This window comes from Portunus trituberculatus, chromosome 15 (assembly GCF_017591435.1).
Source record: "Portunus trituberculatus isolate SZX2019 chromosome 15, ASM1759143v1, whole genome shotgun sequence".
NCBI lineage: Eukaryota > Metazoa > Arthropoda > Malacostraca > Decapoda > Portunidae > Portunus > Portunus trituberculatus.
This window is the reverse complement of record NC_059269.1, coordinates 2,385,304-2,412,603: the sequence shown is the minus strand read 5'-3', so window position 1 is coordinate 2,412,603 and position 27,300 is coordinate 2,385,304. Positions and strand designations below refer to the sequence as shown.

Here is a 27,300-nt window from a genome sequence, read left to right as displayed (position 1 = left end):
CAAGAAAATAAATCTTCCTTACAGACCTTCAATAATTATAAGAATAAGAGACCTTGCTTGACGAAGTTTATGGAGATAAATATCATCTCACTATTTTAACATTAATTATGTATGTAGTACAAAAAAAATGAACTTGCTTACCTTAGAGCAGATGGACTGAGGTGTGAGAGTTGCTAGAGTCGGTCCATTCTTGCCGTCTTAATCAACATCCTTCTGTTCAGCTACTACTACAGTAAGTACTCATTAAAGCCTCCATCTACTGCAGTGCTTCTTAATATCTCCTTCTACATACCTACTTAACTTACAGGAAGGTGATCAGCTAAAACAATTTAAACTTCATCAGTGCACCCATATGCAGCCCTATATGATGAAGACAGGCTAACACACACACACACACACACACACACACACACACACACAGATATCTACATAAAGTGTGCTTACATTACCTATGTGGCATATACATATCATTCCAGCAGCTTAATTAAGTATAATCTATGAAGCTTCGCGCTTCCAATACCCGAGTCTAAAATTCTGGGTAATCCCTTTGATAAAGAAATTATTTGTTTCGCTTCTTGCGCCGGTCATATTTTTCCACATAGAGAATTTTTTTTTTCAGTGCAGATTACTTTATTATTATTATTATTATTATTATTATTATTATTATTATTATTATTATTATTGTTGTTGTTATTATTATTACTATCAATAGGTTTAGTCAACAACCCCACAATACGCATATCATGAGAATTGCTGGTCACACACACACACACACACACACACACACACACACAGAGAGAGAGAGAGAGAGAGAGAGAGAGAGAGAGAGAGAGAGAGAGAGAAACTATGTAAGTCCGAAGACTGAAGGTCTTTGTGTAGTTATATGAAAGATGACAGATTTGCCCGCCGGAAGATACTGCTTGTGTGCTCCATTATTCACCGACAACATTATTTCCACATTGATGTGGTGTCCTGAAGCAGCGCGGACCTCCCCCACCGGGAGTTGGCCTCCCCTGCCGGAACTCGTGTTGGCAGCACTCTCGCTCTCTCGCTCTGGGAGTCCCCACCTGCTGGCCGCGGTATATTTACCGCACAACAGTCTCTTGTAAGACGTGGTAGTGTTGCATACTGTTCACCTGTGGCGCAGTGACTACAATTCTTCGTTTTGACAGTAAGAAAAGTTTCGTGGATTCACAGACAATGAGATCCGTATACTGGGACATGTAACCCTAGTGATCCCGCGGCTATACTAGCCACAACGCAGTAAATGAACAAGAAATTAGGTTGTCGTGCCGCTTATCAAGGCGGCAAGTCGTGCCAAGTGGCGTTTCGTGCATTGTGCCTCTGGGAGTAATAGGATATTCCCGTGAAAAAAAAAGTTCCTGAAATGCCGTATAATAAGTTTTGATGAATTTATGGTAAAAAGTAATATTGAGACATTAGAAAAATAATGGCTTTGATAAACATGCATCTTCCTCGACTGCCTTTGGCACTTGCGAGGCACCAGGAGGCCACTCCGTTGACCCCTAAGTCAATAGGCCCTCCACCCGTTGTGTTATCGAAAGTAATTTCCCTCAAGGAGATGTGCAGCAAATTTTGGTTGGAGCGTGTGCAGTACGTGCTGCGTCGCAACATACCCAAGTGGCAAGCGTTTACTGTGCAGCGGTTCCTAAAGGATCTCCCTCGCAACCTTCGCGCCATGATGGTGCACAACGCCCTTAAGGCCGGTGGGCTGCACCTGAGGCACGGCAGCAGGGAATTGGCTGCAATCAACAGAGCTCTGGTCCTCCTCAGCTCTGACATGCAGGTGGTGGAACCAGTGTATGTCACACTGCCTCGCCCAGGCCCCGAGGGTGCTGACTGGCCCCTTGACATTGATTTGATTCTTCGTAACGGCGAGGGTCTGACCCATCTAGTATTGACGATGCCGCCGCTTATGACAGATGCCGTGAAACGAGTGTTCAGTGACCTCTGCCGCACTTGTAAAAAGCTCAGTCGCGTGCGTCTCATTGATGCCTCCGATGACGCCCTCACGCTGCTCACGCGGTACTGCCGCCTCATCACTCATCTCGACGTGTCTGGGTCTGCCGGCGTCACTGACGAGGGCATTAATAGAATTATTGTAAATCTGTTATGGGGAGGAGGAGAAGAGCCCATGAGGCTCCGCCACATGGACGTGGGAGGCACCAGCGTGACACAAGAAGGCGTTGCTATTCTTCTGTCCCGCTTAACGGAGCTAACCAGTCTCGGTTCAGCCGACGTCATAGAAGCTCTAAAAATAATGGATGAACTAAGTGATGGAAGTTCTGTGACGATCCTGGAGGAGGTGAACGTGCGATGTGTTACAATCAACAATCTGCGGCTGCTGCGGCGAATGTGTCCCGCAATAAAAAATGTAAATGCCATTATCAACTATGCTGGAGTCACCGTGAATGACCTGCGGCTGCTCCCTGAACTTCAACATCTAAAACTTTCTGTTCAGGAACCGTACCTGTTGTCTCCCACGGCGCTGTACGAGTTCGCTTGGTCGGTGGGCACCCGACTAGTGACTCTGCGGCTGGAAGGAGACGTGTACTGGGAGGCCGACATTGGTGTTTTGGCCGGGAACTGTCCACATCTAGAGGAGCTGGCGCTGCCTGCTGTGACAGTACCCACACGAGAGTCACTAACGGAGCTTTCCAACAAGGACAGCATAGCCTTAGCTCGGCTCAAGGTCAGTAAAGCGACGCCAAGTACCCGTGAGTACACATTAGATGATGTGTCATTTTCCCTGCGTTAGATAAGTATCGGAACTAATGATCCTCTCACATCTCTCTCTCTCTCTCTCTCTCTCTCTCTCTCTCTCTCTCTCTCTCTCTCTCTCTCTCTCTCTCTCTCTCTCTCTATCTATCTATCTATCTATCTATCTATCTATCTATCTATCTATCTATATATATATATATATATATATATATATATATATATATATATATATATATATATATATATATATATATATATATATATATATATATATATATCGCTGAATTATTCACAAGGCTTCACTTGCTGAGGTAAAATAAAACTTAAACGAGTCACTGTTTTATCTTTTCTGGATGGAAAAGTTTAATTGCACTTCTACTATGTCCAGAGAAGAAAGACAAAATCAACTGATATAATTTCAAAATAATCTATTTGACTAAAGTAGCTTTTTGTTGCCTTTGGGCGGTTTATCCTTGAATAAAAAAAAAGTTTTTCTTCAGTCATCTGGGTCACGTCTGAATCTAAACCACTTGCCATTCTAATACTCTGGTCAATACTATTATACATCTTCACTTCACTGGGCTGAGTCATGGCTGTAAAACTATTACAGATACAGAATCTCATTATTTCCATAAATGCATTTACTGTTCGTAACAACTTCTTAACGAGAATCATTCAGCTACTTATAGCTTTTTTTTTTTTTTTTTTAGAGCGACTGGGTAAATCAGGACTGAATTTTTTTTTCTTTCATTTACCATTATCTCGCTCTTTCTCCTTCGTGACCAGTGAAAAAAATAGCTTACTTTATTCCATGTGCAATGGTATTAGGCTCCCTTTCTTCCTCTTTAAATTCAACTATTCCTAAAAACCGTCCTCATTTTTCCCAGTCAATTCTTTGAATTCTGAGCATTAGCCCTGCACTGATTTATACTCCTTCTTCAGGTGCTGGAGCTAGATTGTATGACGGGTGTGGGTCCTAAGGCATGGGCCAAGGACTTCACACTGATGCGACGCGGTTTGACGGCCGCCCTCAGTAGGTGCCGTCAGCTACGCCGCCTCATCTGCCGCCCGACCAATCTGGTGGAGACGGATCTTTTGGAAATACTGTCCGTTAATAGGATGATGCACCTGGAGGTGTGTGTGTGTGTGTGTGTGTGTGTGTGTGTGTGTGTGTGTGTGTGTGTGTGTGTGTGTGTGTCTGTGTGTAAGTAAGTAAGTAAGTAAGTAAGTAAACATTTATTGTTATTAAACATTATATACAATATATACATGCATTTGAAAAATACTGTTCATACAGCAAGGGTCTGTCAAGCGAAGCTCTACGACAGACATTATTAAGTACTAAATGTTAAGTGGATGGATAGATAAATAAATGTTAACATAATGTTACATATGTGCTAGGTACAATTAATAATAAGAAAACAAAAAACACGATTATGATTGTAGTTATAAAGCAATACAAAAGAAATATAGTTAAATAATGAAACAATTATATTACGAAATTTCCTAGATAGTTCTTAATTTTTCTTTTAAATGTTGAAATATTGGTTGATCTAAGGAGTAACTTTTGTTCTAGTGGTAGACTATTATATAATTGAGGACCAAAGCTTAATACACTATTTTTAAAGAGAGTTGTTCTGAAATGGGGGCAGTACAAGTGAACATTATTGCTCCTAGTGTTTCTTGGGTTGTCAACAATTCTAAAGACATTATTTCCACTATAATATTGCACAGTTTTAAATATAAGTAATAAAGTGAAATATTTATGAATAAAATCAATTTTTTAAAAGTTTAGTAGTAGAAAAAATAGTGGCTGTAGAGTCAAATTCATGAAGAAAAAATATACATCTAAATACTTTATTTTGGGAAATAACTAGTTTGTCGAGGAACGAGGGCCAATTACATGCCCATATTGGTACACAGTAAATAAGGTGAAGATAACATAATGTGTAATATATACTAATCATAGCCTCTGTTGTAAGATTATGTCGCACTTTATAGAGTAAGCCACAAATTTTGGATGGTTTTACACAAATTTCATCAATGTGATATTTCCAGTTAAGATCAGAGTCAATAATTATATCAAGAAATTCATAGATTAACCTGTTGTATTACATCGCCCTCAATTTGTAATGGTGGCATTTGATTTCTTACTGACCTGTTCTGAAAGAATATATATTTGGTTTTTGAGACATTTAGCTTTAATTTATTATATTGTATCCTTTTATTTATAGAGTTTAATTCCAGGTTAATCATTTCGTGCAGCTGATGTATGGCCAACAAGAGGTTTATGTCATCAGAATACATAACAAATTTTAGCTCAGCGCTAACGTTTACAATATCATTAATATATAAAAAAAATAACAGTGGACCTAAAACCGATCCTTGTGGAACACCCTTAGACAAGGCTATAAATGGTGAAAAATTCATGTTACAAAAAACATATTGAGTTGTATTAGTAAGATAACTCCTGAACAGGTTTAAGGGAATGCCTCTTACGCCTGAGTGTTCCAGTTTATCAAAAAGAATTTTGTGATCGAGTGTGTCGAATGCTTTTGAGAGATCAATAAATACTCCAACAACATTGCGCTTTTCTTCCAAAGAGGTCTAAACATTGTTGACAAACTGTAATATTGCTCATTCGGTGGACCTGTTAGCTCGAAACCCGTGTTGGTATTCAGACAGTAAGTTATGATTTTGTAGGTAGCTAGTTAAACGAACGGAAATTACCTTTTCAAAGATCTTATTGACAGCTGGCAGGATTGAAATAGGACGATAATTGTTTATATCATTTCTGTTCCCAGATTTATACAATGGTATATTACTTTGGCTTTTTATTATTGCATCTGGAAAAATGCCTGATCTCAAGGAGAGGTTGATTATGTGGGTAAGTGGAGCAGATATTTCTGATGATACATGTTTTAGTACTAGTGGTGATACTTCGTCGTATCCCGATGCAGCGGATTGTAAATAATTAAGATAAGTTTCTACTTCTTTTTCATGTGTTGGTGGGAAGTAAAGTGAAAATATGGGAGGGTCATTTAGATATCTCTTATATTCATATCCTATTCCACTTATCTGGTTAATACCTATATTCAAGAAGTGTTCATTAAATGCTTTAGGGATGTTACCACATTCAGGTTTGAGCTCAATTATGTTTTTATTTGTTTGACTATTTGTTCTGCCAAGTAAGGAATTAATGATTTTACACTGAACTATGGGATTACCTTGATTTTCCCTTAAATTGTCTTTATAATATTTGTTTTTTGCTGCTCTTAATGTTGAAGCTAAGTCATTTCTGTATCGACGATAAGTTTCTCCAAAAGTGATGGGCCATTTCTTCGCTAGTTTCTCTAATCTATTTCTCTAATCTAATGTACGGACTTATTTCATTTTTGCTATTTATTCGATATTTTTTCCATGGAAAGTGTTTATCATATACGATATTTATTGCGTCATGGAAAAAATTATAAGCAACATTTGTGTGTGTGTGTGTGTGTGTCGTGACGGTTTATGGTAATGACATGAATGAACAATATCGAAGCAACTAAGATGAGCACAATGACAATTGAAATAGAGGAAATACTAATGATCTTAGAGATGATACTCATGTGATGGAAGTTACGAGGCATCAAAAACACACACACGAGACGGTTTGCCACTTAACTCTTCTCTACCGGTCAGTCATATTGCTGGTTAATGGAATAGAGGAGACTAACACTGATTCTAACTCAGAAACAATGGAGGTCGATTCAGCTGTAATAGTGGTGGTGTTATTTGATTCTGGGAAAGAACATTATAGCCTCAATCCGCGTATCATTAAGAGGAGATAATATTCCCGTGACAGTATAACCATTGCCGTCATACAGAATAAAGTCAGTTTAACTTCAGCTCATCTTTGTCTTCCCCCTCTCTTCCCTCTGCCTCTCTAGGTGCTGGAGCTCTACAACTGCGTGCTGGGCTTGTCCTCTGCTCGGTTGCTTGTGGACACCTGTGAAAACCTACACGTTATGAAGGGTCTTCGTACCTGGCGGGGTCTCACACTGCAGGACCTAGTGCTGCTGCGGCGACACACGCGGGGCCACCGACGCACCGCTGAACTGAAGATTCTACCCTGATGCGGCACCAGAGGCAGGACTTGAAGGAAAGGGATAGGATAGGAGATGCAAAACCATGGAAAAGATTAGAATGTTACGATAGGTGAGGAGGAAAAGAAGAGTTCAGTGAAAGGACACAAAACTAAAAATGGACGACTACAAGGAAACAAATACGTTCAGATGGATGGAGATGGAGAGAAGACACACGGGACACGGGTGAAAATTTGGAAAAAAGAATCAAAGAAAACACAAGGAGTGAACATAAAATATTGAAAATAATAATAGAAAAGCGGCAAGAAGTAAATGAAAATAAAATATTAGATAGAAAATTAAAGCTTGGGAAGAAAGATAAAGCGATGGTTAGAGAACTGAAAAAAAAAGCGTATAACTAAATAACGTGTAATTGAATGATGCGAAAGTTCAATGTTTATGTTTTCCTAAATGTCGTTCTATTTTGGAAGAAATAAGCTGAGAAGCAAGGAAGGAGGAAACCCGAACGAAAAAAAGAAAAGAAAAAACAAGGTACAAGGAAACACGAACGAAAAAAAAGCAAGGTACAAGAAACACGAACGAAGTGGACATTTCATTCTTTTATACAAAGGTTAAGTTAATAAAAATCCAAGGGTACAAGTGTGTCGAGTGTCATGAATTTTGACGAATGGGAAAATTATTCATTTGCAAAATTGGTGTAATGGCAAAAGATTAACTCGCACATTTGGATCAGTACCATTATTCTCATATCTTTATGATTGTTATATATTAACATGATTATCATCGATCACCATTATCCCCATTATTACTTTTCCTATTAGCAGGCTATCATTGTCATTCTTATTGGTAGAAACAGTGACGTCCTTGTCTGCAATAATTTCCCTCGTTTCAATCTATATAAATCTTTAAACGTAAGAAATATGCTTCATCAAGGGACAGTCGGTACCGCGCTTACAAACATTACTGGGCCGGGATTCACTATAGAGTTACGTATTTAGTAAGTCCCTTAAGTAGTCCGCATCTATGCTAATAGCTATTAACTAAATAGTTACGGACTTCGTACGTACCTCAAAAGATAAATACTCTCTCGAGATCCCGTAAGGTTTCGTAACGTGGACTTCTGAGCACCTTTTCTCCACTACACAATCCCCGAGGTGAACATTGATGAAGCCAGGGGTTAGAAGAAGGAAAAGTATATTGAAATAAACAACAAGTGACATTAGCACATAACAGTGGCTTGAGAAGCGATGGAAAACTCTCTACTCTATATATGAAAATACAAGTGTATTGACACATGCATGATAGTGGCCTGAAATGGAAAGGAGAGAGAAATATGTACGGTAATTAGAAGTGATATTATCATATGACTGGCCTGAGGAGGTAAGGTACTGAAATATATGTAATAGAACAGTGTATATATGAAAATACAAGTGTATTGACACATGCATGATAGTGGCCTGAAATGGAAAGGAGAGAGAAATATGTACGGTAATTAGAAGTGACATTATCATATGACTGGCCTGAGGAGGTAAGGTACTGAAATATATGTAATAGTACAGTGTATCTAGAAAGAAGAGTGCTAATACTTTTTTGGTGACTTTTGGGTGATCTGGGAGGTGTGAGTGCCTAGCAGTGAAGTACAGTGCTGAATAATGACGAGAGAGAGAGAGAGAGAGAGAGAGAGAGAGAGAGAGAGAGAGAGAGAGAGAGAGAGAGAGAGAGAGAGAGAGAGAGAGAGAGAGAGAGAGAGAGAGAGAGAGAGAGAGAGAGAGAGAGAGAGAGAGAGAGAGAGAGAGAGAGAGAGAGAGAGAGAGAGTATACCTGACATTGACAGTGCAATGTTAGAATGGCCTTTAATTCGTTTGTATACTTATAATAATGTTTGGCAGTGACTGATCCCCATCTTTTAAACTCATCAACGTTAATGAAGTAATAAACATATGTTTCGTAACTTGTAAATCATGCTTACCATCATTAATAATGTTGATACACGCACATATAATAGACCGCTTTGGTACACACGGTAGTCTGAGTTGGTATAGGTGCGCCAAGTTGACAATGAGCCGAGTTGGCAATGGGCTGAGTTGCCCTGTAACCCTCTTTTGGGCTCCACTGACACTGCTGTCTCTTGTATCATATGATTATGAAGCATTATTTGTATGTAATAGCTATTGATTGGTTAATGTCCCTCGAGGAAAAGCGCTGCTATTAGCTGAAGGAAAAATGTCAACCATGCACTAATGTCATCTAGCAGGGACTGCCACCATCAAAGTGAAACAGAGCTGAAAAGAAAGTATCCTTAGGAACCTTTACTGAATCGCTTTAGGGCAGCTGTGGGCAAATTACGGCCCACTGGCCGCAGGCAACCCGCCAAAGGAGGCCCGACAGATTTTAGTAAACTTGAAAGAGCAAGTTAATAAACAACGCCAAATAGAATTGTGAGCATTTCATTTTCTTCCCGAAAGTGTGCACATGTGTGTGAGAATGGCTTTTTCTCTAGAAGCTTTTAATTTTGTATTTTAGATATCAATGATTTTGGATTGATATTGTATGCGGCCCTGTAAGATTATGTTTTTTTTTCTTTTTCTTTTTTATGTGGCCCTAGCACTGAAAAACTTGCCCACCCCTGCTTTAGAGGAAGTTCGTATATGGACTTCTCATCTTTTCTCCGTACGCATTGCTTTAGTAGGGAAAGTTAGTGAATCCCGCCTCGGGGTCTACTGAAAGTTACGTGAACCGAGTTTTCGCGGTCAACTTATGTTCATATGACGTCATAGATACGTCACAAATTACGGCCGTCTTGTCCGTACCGTTTTCGCCCGCAAGATAACCCCACTTTAATGTTGAGATTATCTTGCCCCCACCTCAAGACGCTCCAAACCTATATTGAGATGACGTCACATCTAACGTCATGACGTCAAATACACACAGGTTATGTGTCCATGTCTATGCACCACGTAAAAAGCATAATATTTTCACATTAATGGAAGTATACTGCCTTACTGGTGTCGTGGACAATATCCCACTTGCCCATGATGCCCTGTAATAGCGTGGTGACGAGACGGAGTGGCACCCGACAGCAGTCGCCAAGACGGCTGCCAATCAAATATTTTGCTGCGTAAGGTTTATATAGCTGCTATAAATGAATGACTTTAATCATCTAATATTGAAGGCCTAGGAAGAATCTCGTTATATTTTTTCAGAAGAGAATCAAAGCCAGCTCGCGCAAAAGGGTTTGATAAAAGGCGGCAGCCTTTTTGTCCTGTATATTTCAAATCAAAGCAACAAAGTGCGCATAAAAATACAAAAATGAATAGTTCCTTCTCACAGCTATGTAATGCAAAAAAAAAAACATAATAATAAATCACATAATATCTTTCCACTCAATACTTCTTTATAAAACGAGAAATAATACTGTAAAATTGCGTATAATACTATAGCTGAAATTACAAGTCACCAATCAATTTTAGTTGAGATTTATAGAAAAAAAAAACTTGGAAGGAAGGAGAACTGAAGCAATAAATTATAACCTAAAGTAACTTGTAAAGTATTCAATGAAGCAGTTACACATATTCTTAACATTTATTTCAATTTTCCTTATTGATATTAGGGTTACTTGAACTGTATAAATAGTATTTTGGATTATCAGAAGAGTCCTTTCAACCTCATACACTTGCTAGGGAGCAAGTTGAAGCGTTTAGGCGAGCGCGCCGATCTCAATTCAAGTTAAAAACAACACAAGTTGACCGTGTTAACGCAGCTTTGAGATCTAGTACTAAGTGTAACTACTACTAAGTGCGTTCATGATGTTAAAAAGGGTTAAAGATTGTGCGTGCAAAGAACTCCAAACACTTTTTTTTTTTGTAGGAGAGAAAGCCAGTCAAGGGCAACAAAGTTAAAAAAAATAAAACGGCCCACTTGACGGTGCTTCTCTAAAAGATAAGAAGGTTTATTTAAAATTAGGGAGCAAATGTCTTGACACCTCTCTCTTAAAAGAAGTCAACTCGTAGGAAGACGGAAATACAGAAGTAGGAAGGGAGTTCCAGAGTTTAACAGTGAAAGGTATGAATGATTGAGAGTACTGGTTAACTCTTGCGTTAGAGTGTTGGACAGAAAAGGGATGAGAGGAAGAAGAAAGCCTTGTGCAGTGAGGCCGCAGGAGGAAGGGAGGCATGCAGTTAGCAAGATCAGTAGAGCAGTTAGCATGAAAATAGTGACAAAAGATAGAAAGAAATGAATTATTTCGGCGGTGAGAAAGAGGCTGAAGACAGTCAGTCAGACGAAGGGAGTTGATGAGACGAAAAGCTGTTGATTCCACCTTATCTAATATAACTGTGTGAGTGGAATGCCCCAAACATGCGAAGAGTGCTCCATACAGGGGCGAATACAGAGTAAGAAGTTGGAGGGGCGAGAAAACTGGTGGAGACACCGCAGAACGCATAACTTCATAGAAGCTGTTTTAGCAAGAGATGAGAAGTGAAGTTTCCAGTTAACATTATAAGTATAGGAAAGACAGGATATTCAGTGTGGAAGAGGAGACAGTGAGTGTCATTGAAGAAGAGGGGATAGTTGTTTGGAAGGTTGTGTCGAGTTGATAGATGGAGGAATTGAGTTTTGAGGCATTGAAAACTACTAGATTTTCTCTGCCCCAATCGGAAATCTTAGAAAGATCAGAAGTCAGGCGTTCTGTGGCGTCCCTGCGTGATCTGTTGACTTCCTGAAGGGTTGATCGTCTCTGAAAGGACGTGGAAAGATGTAGGGTGGTATCATCAGCGTAGGAGTGGATAGGGCAAGAAGTTTGGTTAAGAAGATCATTAATGAATAATAGAAAGAGAGTGGGTGACAGGACAGAACCCTGAGGAACACCACTATTAATAGATTTAGGAGAAGAACAGTGGCCGTCTACCACAGCAGCAATAGAACGGTCGGAAAGGAAACTTGAGATAAAGTTGCAGAGAGAAGGATAGAAACCGTAGGAGGGCAGTTTTGAAATCAAAGCTTTATGCCAGACTCTATCAAAAGCTTTTGATATGTCTAACGACAGCAAAAGTTTCACCGAAATCTCTAAAAGAGGATGACCAAGACTCAGTAAGGAAAGCCAGAAGATCACCAGTAGAGCGACCTTGACGGAAGCCATACTGGCGATCAGATAGAATATTGTGAAGTGACAGATGTTTAAGAATCTTCCTATTCGGGAGAGATTAAAAAACTTTAGATAAGCAAGAGATTAAAGATATAGGACGGTAGTTTGAGGATTAGAACGGTCACCCTTTTTAGGAACAGGCTGAATGTAGGCAAACTTCCAGCAAGAAGGAAAGGTAGAAGTTGATAGACAAATTTGAAAGAGTTTGGTCAGGCAAGGTGCAAGCACAGAAACAGTTTTGGAGAGCAATAGGAAAGACACCATCCGGTCTATAAGCTTTCCGAGGGTTTAGGCCAGGAAGGGCATGGAAAACATCATTACTATGAAGTTTAATCGTAAGTATGAAATAGTCAGGAGGAAGAGGAAAGGGAGGGACAAGCCCAGAATCATTCAAGGTGTTGTTATTAGCGAAGGTTTAAGAGAAGAGTTCAGCTTTAGAGACAGAAGAGATGGCAGTGGTACCATAAGGATGAAATAAAGGAGGGAAAGATGAAGAAGTGAAGTTATTGGAGATGCTTTTTGGCTAGATGTCAGAAGTCTCGAGGTGATTTTGAGTTTGAAAGATTTTGACATTTTCTATTTAAGAAGGAGTGTTTGGCAAGTTGTAAAATAAACTTGGGATAATTCCGGGCAAAAATATAAATTGCATGAGATTCAGGAGATGGAAGGCTCAAGTACTTTTTGTGGGCAATCTTTCTATCACGTATAGCACGAGAACAGGCTGTGTTAAACCAAGGTTTAGAGGTTTCAGGTTTAGAGAAACAATGAGAAATGTACACCTCCATGCCAGACACTATTACCTCTATTATGCGTTCAGCACAGAGATAGGTCTCTGACACTCAAACAGTAATCATTCCATGTAAAATCAGCATAATACTTCCACAGGTCCCCCCAACTGACAGAGGCAAAGCACCAGAGGCAACTCCGTTTTGAGGGATCCTGGAGAGGAATTGGAGAAATAGGACATGTTACGTTCATCGGTTAAACGGGTAAGATTGGCATCGGGGAGCCGGTGAACAATAACAATAAAAAAAAACACTGCAGGTTCAACTGGTGAGGAAATGCAAAGGGGGCACTTTAAAAAGCTATTTTAATAACCCATAATGAAACTGACACACATAGATATAACATGAAACATGAAACACAAATATATAACATGAAACACAGGAAAATGACATACACATATACATATAACACATAAATAAATACAACAATAAAGAACCCAACTTAATACCTAACAATAATCCTAATCCTATATGGAGGCAATGTGGAAAACACGGGACGAGGGGAAGTGATACTTATGAGGTGTCGCAGTGGTGAAGTGCTGGGTGATGGTTGATCCCACGGTAGTCCCAAGAGGCGTTGTGTTCACTGGTTGAGGCCTGGACCTCGACTTGACTTTCCAAAAAGCCGAGCTTGCTTTAACACTTCTGGTTGAGTCGAATAGGGCCGCGTGAATCCAACTTCGGGACAGTAACGGGGCCTCATGAGACGGTGACGTGGAGGGTTCATGAGACGGTGGCGTGGAAGGTTCACGAGACAGTAACGTGGAAGGGGAGGCGGAGAGGTGGCGAACGAGGTAACAAGCGGAGGAGGGGATGGTAGTGGAGTATGTTACGGGCGGGCCGTAACAGACAAGATACAGAAATGAGATTGTGATCGGAGGAGCCCAACGGAAATAGTATGGTATTAGCATAAGCAGAAGGATTAGAGGTAAAAAAGAGATCAAGAATGTTGGGTGTGTTTCCAAGACGGTCAGGAATACGAAAAGGGTGTTGCATCGGTTGCTCTAGGTTATGGAGGATATCAAGGTTTAACCCTGATTCACCAGGATGGTCAGTGAAGGAAGAGGAAAGCCAAACCTGGTAGTGAATATTGAAATCTCCAAGGATGGAGATCTCCGCAAAGGGGTAGAGAGAGAGAGAGAGAGAGAGAGAGAGAGAGAGAGAGAGAGAGAGAGAGAGAGAGAGAGAGAGAGAGAGAGAGAGAGAGAGAGAGAGAGAGAGAGAGAGAGTGTGTGTGTGTGTGTGTGTGTGTGTGTAATTCACCTCGGTTGTCTGCTGGTCACCCAGCCAGTCTTCCCCATTACTGAGCGAGCTCAGAGCTCATAGACCGATCTTCGGGTAGGACTGAGACAACAACACACTCCACACACCGGGAAAGCGAGGTCACAACCCCTCGAGTTACATCCCGTACCTATTTACTGCTAGGTGAACAGGGGCCACACATTAAGAGGCTTGCCCATTTGCCTCGCCGCTTTCCGGGACTCGAACCCGGCCCTCTCGATTGTGAGTCGAGCGTGCTAACCCCTACACTAAGCGGTGTGTGTGTGTGTGTGTGTGTGTGTGTGTGTGTGTGTGTGTGTGCGTGTGTGTGTGTGTGTGTGTGTGTAGGGACGATATTGGTAACTTGGGTGTCTCTAGTGTGTTTTGGGTTCGGCAGTGTTCCAAATTGATATGGTTTTGGTATTTTGTAAGCACGAACGATGTGTGTGTGTGTGTGTGTGTGTGTGTGTGTGTGTGTGTGTGTGTGTGTGTGTGTGTGTGTGTGTGCGAGAGAGAGAGAGAGAGAGAGAGAGAGAGAGAGAGAGAGAGAGAGAGAGAGAGAGAGAGAGAGAGAGAGAGAGAGAGAGAGAGAGAGAGAGAGAGAGAGAGAGAGAGAGAGAGAGAGAGAGAGAGGCATTTCGGGAAAATACATCAATATTATGTCCTACATTTTTTGCGACGAAATATATGGACAATATTAATAATTGTATTGTGCTGATAATTTGACAAAGAGCTTCTTGCATGAACGCATCTAAGAAGGTCAAGGTAATTAGATTATTATTTTCATGCCAATAGTGCAGCGATCCGTGAGACACCTGCCGAAGGTCACTCATTTCATTGTTCAAACCTAGTCTAATCTGAGTTGATTAATTCTCCCTCGATTTCAATAAATGAAGCACCAGCGCTTTCAAAATACATGATTGAAGTGTCGAAATTATTTATATATGTTTATTCTGAACGTGACATTGAAGGGAATGTTATGCGGGTCAGTAGGACGGTGGTGGCCTGGTTATTTTTGCCGCTGAAGGTATGTGGGCGGATTAGTAGACAAATGTATGGAGTGCAGGGGCAGGTAGGAACGCAGAGACAAAGAAGGGGGAACTGGTTTGTTTCGTGAGAGGAGGGGCGTGAAGGAAGAAGAGCGAGGATGTTTACATGGAGGAGAACAAGGAGGAGGAGAAAGGGGTAAATGATTATCATCATTATTATCACCATCACCATCACTGCCACAATCGTCACTATTGTCAATACAATTATCGTCATCGTCCTATTCACCATAATAATTAGAATATCATCATTATTGCCATCATCTCTATCATCAACATTAACACCATCATCCACACCACCACTTACAATTAAAATGAACGAAGAAAAAAAAGAAAAGAAAAAAAGTCACTCACTCTATCTACAAGCAGAAAAATAACCAAACGGAAGCCAAGACAGATGGAGAGCAGCGCCAGGAGTGCCAAGCTTCAATTAGCAACACTGAGGCTTATTGGCTGTTTGCCTCGCACACCTCCCTGCAATATATCACGCGTCACTCACTTGTACTGTACTCACTTCACGTGCACACGTCACGCACACGTCACGCATCGCCAGTATTATCAAATATTTCACTGTGACACGAAACAATTAGCAATACCAGAAACAACGCGTTTAGTTTCTAAATGCATCTTAAAAAGTAACCATTTCTTCCCAGTTCAAAGAATCGGATATAGCTGTATAACAAAAAAAATATGGTAGAATGATTAGTATTTAGGGAAAGATGTACCAAATTCGCAGTTATATTTTATGTCTATTTCTTGTATCATTTTCTGTCCTGCATCTTTTTTCACACTGCCGATCCATCTTCTTTTCTGTCTTCCTCTCTTTCTTATCCTCTGTACTTCTCCTTTACCATGTTAAATTGTACGTACATAGAGAAATGGTTGAGAATACCATTTAGTGGTGTCACCACTCACCATTACTAGCTAGCACAACATAGAACAAAGATTGAGTGATGGTGCTGTCACAGCATCATTAAGACAATTTGGTTTATCAAGAAACTAGAGCCAGCCAAAACCAAACTCATAAACCTTAGGCTTACGAGCTGCGAAAAGAATCAGTCAGAAATCCTATAACGCAATGTTCTTTCTTTCTTTCATGATCCGGTTCAATACACACAGAGCATTACACTTTACTCGTTATTTATGGATTTGTTTATGACGTTGTTACCAGTACTGCGTGTTTTGTCATTTATATACAATAAGAACATAATTGGACTTAAAATTGATCCCTGAGGCACACTATGTTTGAGAGAAGTAAAGGATGATACCGAACTATTAAAAAGAGTACATTATTTTCTAAAACTATAGGGTAACTTTTAAACCACTGAAGAGTTATTCCACAGATACCATAAATATTCAGCTTCTTTATCAAGATGGAATGTGAGATTGAGTCAAAAGCTTTAGAAAAATTATAAGATACTGAAATTTGAAAATTCTTATTGTCAATAGTATATATTTTTTTTTTTTCAAAATTGATAGATATCAAGTTCAGTGGAATAATTCTCGCAAAATTTATACTAGGCATCAAATAAAATTCTATATTTAAAAATATAGTTCATCAATCTCTTAACAACAAGCGGAAACTTGGAAATATAGATATAGGCCTATAAATTTAAATGAATCTTTTCACTTTTTTTTTTATACTGGAGTAACTCTAAGAATCTGTAGATGCTTAGGGTCGGAAAGTGTAAATGTCTGTAAAGAATACAATTAAGTACGGTTTATAAAAACTCAGATGCATTCCCTTGAACTCACAAAAGCAGTTTTGAAGATTAGGAACGCAACAAGATCGTGCAACTTGCAGGCACGACAAAGAGAGAGAGAGAGAGAGAGAGAGAATTTTATTATCTTTAGTATCCCCAAAGTATTATTATGCAAATTACAATTAACAGTCTGTAATTACAATAAACACATGAATTACAGTGGTTTCAGATGCATGTCCTCTACAGTTATCATAAATGGTTCTATAAAACTATAAACTAGAACAGCGTAAATAGAAAAAAAAAAAAATAGATAAAACAAACTACAGTAAACACCTAAGTTTAACTTAGACATTCTCTTTAAAAGAAATTCCCCAAGTCTAGCTTTAAAGACGCTAAGAGAGGATGCCTGTGTGATAGTTTGGGGAATAGTTCCACAGCTTGACTCCTACCATAGTCCCACAGTAAGTGTTAGTGCGCGGCATATACAATCTGTCTGGTGATGCTGCTGATGACAGATTGTCTAGTACTTAATGATAAAAACCTTTTAGATTAAATCCTCATAAAAATCTTAAGATATTTATCCCTAAGTCAAATACATGTATTTGACTTTGATTCTGCTTTAATCTTAGCCATTCCAGTTCTTTGAAAGATGGGGATATTTCTTTATTTCTCCCGCCGCTACTCTTGCTGCAAAATTTTGCAATTTCTGCCCGTTTGATATTACCGTATCTTAATACAATATTCAATTAAGGTTAAAACAAGTTACTTTGGTATGTTTATTTGAGCTGCCATCTATTCAACCAATATACATGAAAATACCCATAGTTTTCTTTTTTTTTTATTTATTTACCTCATCAATATGAACATCAAAAAGCATAAAACCGTCAATGTAGATTTCTAAGCTCTTTTTTACATGTGTACTTGGGTATATGGTGTTACCATTGAACCTTATCGTATGTCAGGTGGAATGTTAGATAGCAGCTGATGATTTCCTATATAAAAAAAACATTGAGCTTTAGAGGAGTAGAGCATCAGACCATTCATTCTTTAGATAATAATCTCGACATTTGGGATGAGTTTCCTCCGTGTCTTTAATGATTTAATTAAGATTTTCTAAAGTTCCCGAATGCAAAAATTGAGTATCATCCGCGTATCATGCTAGGAAACACTCAATATGTACATGTAAGTCATTTACATAGATACCAAATAAAATTTGACCAAAGATCGAACTTTGGGGGACCCCGTAACCAACAATTTTCTTTAGATATTTTGTTTTCAAGACGATCTGACATACTTTAGTTATTCAAATAATTGTCGAACCAAAAACAATAATCTTTTAATAAACATTTATTTAGCAGGATTTTATGATTGACTGTGTCAAATGCTTTCGAGAGGTCACTCAAAGTTAACAAAAATACTTTCTTTTTGTTGGATTCTAAGTAAATGAAAACTGTTTGGCAACATTTTTTTCAAGTATTTTAGATATGATGGGCAGTATAGATACGGGTCTGTAATTATAATACTGTCAGAATCACCATTTTTGTATACAGGAACAACCAGTGCATGCTTCCAGGCTTCAGGGAATAATCCTTTCACCACAGATGTATAGGAGCGTTCGCGTTAGGTGAATGCTTAGTACATACCACCAGAATCTTCATTTCAGATTCGAAAAAAAAATCACTTTGCGGGCAATCATATAGAATCCCTTTCTGCTAGTGTTTTCATTGATTAAGATAAGAAAATAATTCGATCATACATTTTTCGTTAAAAAATCATAGATTGAGTTTCCATTAAGAATTTCAACCAAAGCTTGTGACGATCCATCAATTACATATTATTTGAATGAAGGCTAAGAAATGCACGTATTTTACCGTATATATATAGTTTCCTTGATTTTTAAATGTATTTAAAAGCACTATGAAGTACTCTTACACGAATTAAAAAGAAAAAAAGTGTATTGAAATATTATGTTGTTGCCTGCAGTACGACACTTTCGACGACCAAAACAAACACGGGTATTTGGCTGCTCCTCAGACCTCCAAGTAGAGCCAGCTTTCTTTTTATCATAACGAGGACACTCAAGTATGGAGAAGGACATAAAGAAGTGGACGGTGGCTAGTCTCAAGCACTACTTGAAGGCACGGGCAATACCACACTCGGGATATTCAAAAGATGCCCTTGTGCACATGGTGGAGAAGGCTACTAACAACCCGCAGCTGACCAGCATCACAGAAGATAATGATGGAGAAGAAACCAACATAAGGAGGAGGACAGTAGAAGTAAATGGGACGTGCATAACTTTTCCTGATCCATATACACTGACTGAATGGGACACTAATCTCATAACATTACCACCTGTGACATCAGCACAATGCCTCAAATATCTACTCTCCAAAATGAGGTGGACATCAGAACGTGCTATAGCGTATGAGAAGGAGAGAGGATACCAACTATTTCTGGATAAGCATGTTACTGATGTCATTCTGAAGCATGGGTTTTTGAGGGTCGACCGGTCAACTCGAGTCCTTGTTTATGGTCCTTCGGTGATTTCGGCGGATCACGATTCGGAAATAAAGTATTGTTTCTCTGTTTTATTACACAAACAATTTCTAAACAACGTAAATGAAATATAAATTAACATAAAGTTTACATGAATCAAATGCATTACTTTTTGTCGAAAAGAAATGCTTACGGATTAAGTTAAGAATATAATGCAAAACTACTGGTACGGCTAATGGCGTTTTCGGCGATCTGGTGCACCGCATTGGTTCGTACGCCTGGCAGGGTGTTTTCAGAATAAAGAAACCACTCTCAGTAGAAATATAATACATGTCAATTGTATCTCTTATTTTCTTGTATTATTGCTACATAGACTACTCACTATTAATGCATCCTCCAATTTTTTACGTTCCTTATAATGATGTGGGAAGCAAATACATGCACTATGGATTTCACTTTATATATGGCATATTAGTGCATCACATGCGTTTTGATATATATATATAAACTACTTCTTTGAGTTATTTAATATGTTATAAAATTGGTTTCTTGACAAAGAGATTGCATCATATGTAGTATTAATTAAATAAAAAGTAAATAGCCACCCATGATGCCCGTAAAAGAAAACGGAAAATGACTCATTGGTAACTGAATCGCCTTAACGCGAACGCTCCTATTGACGATACACGCGAGGAACGTAAGTATGACCCAGAGCGCTTCCCTTAGGAACTTTAACCCAATACCATCAAAACCGATAGAGCTAGTTGCATTAAGATCTTTGACTGTTACTATAACGGTGTTATTATCTACGGGTTCAGGCCTAAAAGCAGAGATGAAGTTGATACTAGAATGAGGAATTTGGATGATAGATTTAGTTAATTCTTTCTACAAAAGAAATTATTGAACTCTTCGGCTTTATCACTTAGATTATCAAAATTTTATACTTTGTGTTGATTTTTGTGAATAGGGATAGTTTCATTAATGTCAGTCAGAGGAGGAAAGTTGTGGAGACAAAAAGCTTTTGATTCCACCCTATCTACTTAAGTATTAAAACTGTGTGAGTGAAACAGCCCCAAACATGCGAAGAGTATAGTACAAGGACGGATAAGGCCCTTGTACAGATTTAGCAGTTGGAGGGGTGAGAAAAACTGACGAGACGCCTCAGAACGCATAACTTCAAAGAAGCTGTTTTAGCAAGAGATGAGATGTGAAGTTTCCAGTTAAGATTATGAGTAAAGGACTGCCAGAGGATCAGTGTAGGAGAGGGAGACAGTTGAATGTCATTGAAGAAGAAGGGATAGTTGTCTGGAAGGTTGTGTCGAGTTGATAGATAGAGAATTGAGTTTTTAAGGCATTGAACACTACTATGTTTTCTCCATCCCAATCAGAAATTTTAGAAAGATTAAGAATCAGGCGTTCTGTGGCGTCCCTGCGTGATCTGTTGACTTTCTGAAGGGTTGGTCGTCTCCGAAAGGACGTGGAAAGATTGAGGTATCATCAATGTAGGAGTGGACAGGGCAAGACGTTTGGTTAAGATCATTAATAATAATTGAAAGGTGACAGGAAAGAAGCCCTGAGGAAGACCATTGTCAATAGATTTAGGAGAACAGTGGCCGTCTACCATGGCTGCAATAGAATGGTCAGAAAGAAAACTTGAGATAAAGTTGCAGAAAGAAGGATAGAAACCGTAGTAAGGCAGTTTTAAAATCAAAGCGTTTAGCCAAAAAGCTTTTGATATGTCTAACGCGACAGCACTTCTGCTCATACATGTGTTGGTAGCTTTGCTTCCAGAGCATCCAGAATGTTTACGGGGGATGTTTGTGGACTCAGTCAATCCTAGGTTTATCACTGGGTTTGGTTACCCATACATTTGGTTGTTGAGTAACATATTCTGTTTGAATTGGAAGATTTTTAGGTAGATATCGACCCACCAGACCTACGCACCAGTATTTGCAGCCTCTGTGACTGATCTTTATACATGTAGTCCCTACCTTTATCATTAGTTTCCCACAACTAATATTTTAACTCTAAAAGTAATGATACATCTAATAATCGTGTGAGAGTGAAGAGTATAAGGATTTCGTAGTGGATCCTTAAAAAGGGATCTCAATGCATAACCTTGACCTGCTACAACAAGTACACAGCCTTCTTCTTTGAAAAGAAAAAATAAATCCTTGTTCTCCAACTTCCATAAACGTAACAAAAGTTAACATTATTTGACCCATTACAACGCCTGTTTTTCCACATTTGCCTGTTGTTCCACCTCTTCAATCCTCTTTATGTTTTCTTCGTTAGTCCATTCCATCTTTGGCAAGACTGCAGGTCAGACGAGACCCACCCTCCTGGTCAGAACAGATGATTCCCACTCTCACTAGTCCTGGCAAGCCGAGCAGGGTGGTGGTCCTCGACACGGGTTCCACCAAAGCCATCCTTCTTTGAGGGAGGTGGGCTGAATTTCCAGGTCCTAGGTTCCCTGAGTCATACTTCATAGCCCCCAGGACTGCGGTGATCTCTGCTACAGCTGCTGGACCAGTGCACCAGCTCTGCAGTGTCTCAGCGCTACATCTCTACTCAGGCTGCAAAAGAGTTTATGGGCAGTAATCAGGTTCCTTACTTAACTCAGTGGTTTATGCACTGTTCCCTATTTAACACTCCTCTATGTAACGTCTCACAGGCCTGCGTTGTCGTGCTCGGTTTCTCTATGTGATCCTCATTCTCGGAGGCTAACACGACTTCGCTTATAATGTCTGTAACCTTCGTCACCCACGGTGGATTGTGTCACCAGTAAATGTATTTTTCAGATCCTGTGACACTCCTCCCTGTGCCACTTTCTTCACTTCATAAGGTCCAATCCACTTAATACCATGTTTTCTTTCTATGTAAGAGCTAATGTGTTCCTTTTTCACCAGACACGATTGATCTTTTTCCCAAAATTTGCTCTCCCTAATCACTTTCTACTGTTCTCACTGGATGTTTGCTTCACCACATCAAGAACGAAATTAATATCTATTTCGTCATCCACTTGTGATAGTGTCGTCCCTACAAATCTAGCAGCATGGCGATTAAACATGAGGGAGTGTGGTTGCTCTCCCGTGGTCACGGTACCTTCTGATACTGAGTGAGACACTTGAGGCATTTAGTTGGTTGACCCTTGCTAAGACTTGTTAAGACTGACTTCAGAGGCATTCGGTGATGGAGTTCCTTTGAGGATGGTATGGGGTAGAGTAGGTTAAATTGATCCCTTGGACTTGACAGAAGTTCGCCATCAGGTGAGAACGAAATTCGCAGGATTTGTCAGCCAGGAGTGTCATCGGCACCCCATAGTCCCTAACATAGGATTTAATATTCCTAACTACCTTCTCCGCCTGTCTAGAACGTCATTTCAACAATTTTACAAACTACGAAAAATGATCTACCACAGTTAAAGCATACCTATGACCTCAGTCGCAGAAGCAGGCCAGGACAAAAGGGTGTGATCACTGTTCACGTAAAGGACATACCTCTGGTACTTATCACGTCAGGAATGACGACTTAAAACAGGAGCGTCTCATGCAGCGGCTCCTCGCGTTGGAAAGGCACACAGCTACATCTTTCCCACTCTTTCACCCAACTTCAGCCCCTGTCACAACCTTGCCTATTCTTTCCTCTACTCCTCCTCACCAGTATCAGCAGTCGGCCGCGGACTCTTACCACCACCTCGGACTCACAGGCCTCGCTCACTACCGTCCCTCAGTCAGCTTGTCCCCGCCATCAACTAAAGGCCGTCTCAAGCAACGTCCGTGGTCTCCGGACGAACTTTGCAGACTTATACCATAACTGTGCTCAACGACACAATGCAGACATTGTTGTGGTGACCAAGACAGGACTAAATAGTGAGGTGGACCCCACGTATGGTCGAATGCTTGGCTTCACCCACTGGGCGAGAAAGGACAGCCAGGAGCGAGCAGGAGGTGGTGTGGCTGTCTGTTTCTGGGAAGGAATGCAGGCTCAGCAACTTGACACAGACATGCCTCCACTGATGGAGGTGATGTACTTCCGAGTAATGCTGGCAGACCGCTCAGGCCTCCTGCTATGTGCCCTGTAACGCCCCCCAGCAATAGAAACCTGACTCACTCCTGTACCTGACTGAGGCCTTGGACAACCTGATGCTGGTACACAGCTGCAGCCATGTGTTGATTGTGGGAAATCTCAATGACCACCTGGAAAGAGACGCCTACGAGAACCTCCTGGAGGTGCAGGGTCTGACAGATCATGTCACCTTCCCCACACATGAACGAGGAGGGACGCTGGACCCTGTCATCTCAGGCTACCAGGCAGACAGTCTTCAGTGCCATAGGCTGGAACTCATGGGCAGCTCTGACCATTACGTTTTACTGACGCAGTTGGACGTTGGTGTGGCTCAAGACGAGGCTACCACCCGCACCATCTGGCTGTGGAATAAAGCAAACTGGGCTCCCCTGCACCGCGAACTGAGCCACACCCCGTGGGCCACTCTGCTACAGGGCGGGACAGAGAGTGGTGAAACACTTGCACTCACCTCTCACCTCGGCACCCTCGAGAGACGCCACGCCCCACACAGGAAGTACGCCACCATAACCATGGTTTGGCTATCATTGCCGTGTTGCTGCCAAGGCAAAATACACTGCCGGGCTCCGCTACAAGAAGAACCTGACTCGACGTAACAAGGACATACACAGGGCGGCATGCAGGAGGATAGTGGTAACCAGCAAATGGGTGATAAAAAGTGGGAGGAAAACCTTCGCCGGAAACTGTGTTGCCCAGGCGTAGGAAACATATCTTGTTGGTCACTTGTTAAGGACAAACAGGGAACCGACCACCAAGAATCCATCCCTCCTCTTAGCAAGCAGGATAGTACTGTCACTACCAGCAGTAAGGAGAATACCCAGCTTCTGGCTTCCTTGTTTTCTGGAAAAATTAAGCTGGGACACCCACAGCAACCCTCACCTCAGCTGGTTCAACAGTGTGAGAAAACTGTCACCATGGTGGAGGTGATGCATCAGCAGGTGATGCGCTTACTACAAGGGCTGGATACACAGAAAGCCACCGGCCCTGATGATGTCAGCCCGCACCTGCTGAAGCGATGCTCCCAAGAATTGGCCGTCCCTCTCACCTAAGTCATCAATTGTCTAGACTCTAAAGTCTCATTTGACTTGTGAACTAAATGGCCTAAGTACCAATCGCTTAGGAACCAATAGACTGTAAACCACTCTTCCGAATAAGCACCCATCCTGGCGGTGGCGTAGTGGATAAGGTGGTAAGTGTGGGATCGGGCAGACGTCCACACGTAGGTTCGAATCTCACCACATACTGCTTTGAAGCTATGCCACTTGTGGAGTGGTTTAAAGTTACCTATATGTCACCATGATACCTAGACTCTAGGTGGTTACACCAAAGATGCGCTTGAGTGGTGATATAGGCTCTAATATGGGTATCACTACAAATAAAATTGCCTGTGCCACTAATAGGCAGAAGCTGAACAGCGCTTCCCACATATATTCTTCAAGTATGCCTACAGGCGTTATAGGCCACAACATGAAAAAAAAGTGGACAGCCTTTGGATTTATCAAGGCCCTGCAGATGCGGACAGACTTTTTTTATTGACCTGTCTGGGCTCACACAGTCCCTAAAGAAAAAAATCTCCGGGAGAAGGTGACGAGGTCGTCTTTGACGTCTATGAAGGTGACAAGGGACCTGAGGCGAGAAACGTGGTGTGGAGAGTTGCAAGCTCTCACTCACCACCTAAGGGCGCACGCAATCAAACCATGGTGCGTGACGAACTCTACAAGCAAAAATTTTTCATTGCATAGATGATGCTAAAGACATTGCCGGGGTCGATCACCGCCAGCTGCAAAATCTGATTCCAGTCCTACTGCAGCATAATAACCTCTCGGGTATTCATACACCTGGGATGATTTTCGCCACTCAACGTCCATCTAAGAAGCCACCGCGACGAGACCAGAAGCCTGGACAAGACGCTAGACCCCCCAGTCAAGCAACCCTGGCGGAGAAAGCAAACGTGACTTGCATGACATAACTTTCTCTTTGGAACATCATTTTTTTTTTCATATTTTACACACATACACCGGCTATGTCATGTATCCCTCATTGTACCATATCATTTTTACCTATTCTTTTGGAAAGAAATACTGTACCCTAGGAGCACCACACACTCTGGTTGACCATTACTGCTAGATGTGACGGGAGAGCACGAGTATATTCTCAAGACTCAAGAATCCCAAGAATTGTATGGTTTGACGCAAATCAGATATTTTACTCCCTAGATTCTGTCCTCCCGCAGCACAATTAAATATTTCTTTAAAAAGTATTCGAATTACGTAATAGCTTATTATGTAGAATGAACATAAACATGTTTTTTTTTTTTTTTTTTTGTAGGAAGTGATGAGGACAAACCAACCTCAATGACAACGACGGGCCATCGTTGTCATTTCAAGGATTTTAATCATGTTTAGAACTATACTTCTCTTTAATCAAAGGGAAATTAATAATTCAGTTAAGCAACCAACACAATTTATCTTAATTACCTATTGTGAAAAATTTGATAACGGCATAACATTTGAAAGCTGTATGTAATATTGATTAGATAAAGATTATGTTTTGCTAAACTATATTGTGAGAAGGTGAGAGGCAGGAGACTGGCACTAATGACGCAGGTATAGCTTTAAAGCAAGCAGTGTGGGGGCGGGTGAGGTGGCAGGATAGGAGGTTTGGGGAAGCCCCTCGCCAAGCCTTTCTCTGCTCCTCCTTAGATAAGCAGCTGCCTTCTGTACACAGGATTGCAACTGTGTCAAATAATTTTTTTAACTATAGGTCAACATAAATACATTTTTTAATCAGGTGTTTCTATTATAGCTTGGAAAATAAAGGGGGGGAAAGAAAATCAAATAGCACAGTGCATAGGAAGGAATGGAATGTCATTGCAACAAGAAAATGATTGAAGAATTCATCATGCTCCATACATTTTCCATTAAATATTTTCCGTGGGAGAAAAGATGCATTCGAAAACAAATGGAATGTATAAATGGTTTTGATTTCAGAAGATGCTATATGGAGGAGTTTTCTATCCCTGCAATATACTACCTATTTCTCCTTTCTGCACCCTCTCTTTGCTTTATGAATAAGGGATATGCCATATATACTTATGGCAACAATACTGGATTGGGATAATATTTTTATATCGGTGGGATTAATGGGATTAATTAAGTGGGATTTATGTTTAAGCTGTAGCTATGTAGTCCAACTGTTGTTGGTGGATAACGAGGATGATTTTGCAGAAAACCCTCGCTCTCTCTTTCCATCAGTATAATGAGAATCTTCATACAAATACATCTTTTCTTAGATTTAAAATGTTATGATAACACAATGCACGACTAAATAAAAAGATAAATTTGTCTACTGTCAAACATTTTCTATTCTTTTATTCTTGTTTTGAACTGAAAGAAAACGAAAGTCTCATTAGAGGGATAACTACTCCTACTACTACTACTACTACTACTACTACTACTACTACTAATACTCCACCCCATGTTTATTGATGCGTCAATTACTCCACTACTTGGAGGTCATTAGCCCCAACTCTCGCTAATGACTGTGGCATCCAACCATATCTATTACTCTATAATATAAACATTAGTTGTTAGCTATAAATTCACTCTACCTCTACTCTATCTACTCTTATGCCACTCTCCACCACTGTAGCCTCGCAGTCAAGGCCACTTAAATCTGCAGGTATGGGAGTAATGCCTTGTCCCCTGAGACACAGGAGGGCTGATCTGAGGAGGGAGAATGAAAGACACCTCATCCATGCGACGACATGGCTCCTTGGCTGGTGCTTCTTTTCTGCCATTAGGTCGGCTAGTCTTGAGTTGAAGCACTACTACTACTACCACTACTACTACACTACTACTTTACTGCTAACTGCTATTACTACTGTACTACTACTGCTTACTGCTCTCACTGCTATCTACTGCTGCTACTGCTGCTGCTGCTGCTGTC

General features: G+C 40.5%; 1 protein-coding gene across 2 annotated transcripts; it reads left to right on the top strand.

Moving 5' to 3' along the window:
- Positions 1–955: 955 nt before the first annotated feature.
- LOC123504177 lies at positions 956–9,266 on the top strand. 2 transcript variants are annotated; one of them, XM_045254517.1, is made up of 4 exons: positions 956–2,395; positions 2,483–2,713; positions 3,685–3,876; positions 6,675–9,266. In XM_045254517.1, exons 1-4 carry the CDS (start codon positions 1,451–1,453, stop codon positions 6,858–6,860), a joined length of 1,554 nt encoding a protein of 517 aa, XP_045110452.1. In that variant the 5' UTR covers positions 956–1,450; the 3' UTR covers positions 6,861–9,266. The 2 variants fall into 2 exon arrangements, with proteins under 2 accessions (XP_045110452.1, XP_045110451.1); XM_045254516.1 differs by having other exon boundaries at positions 959–2,713.
- Positions 9,267–27,300: the final 18,034 nt, after the last annotated feature.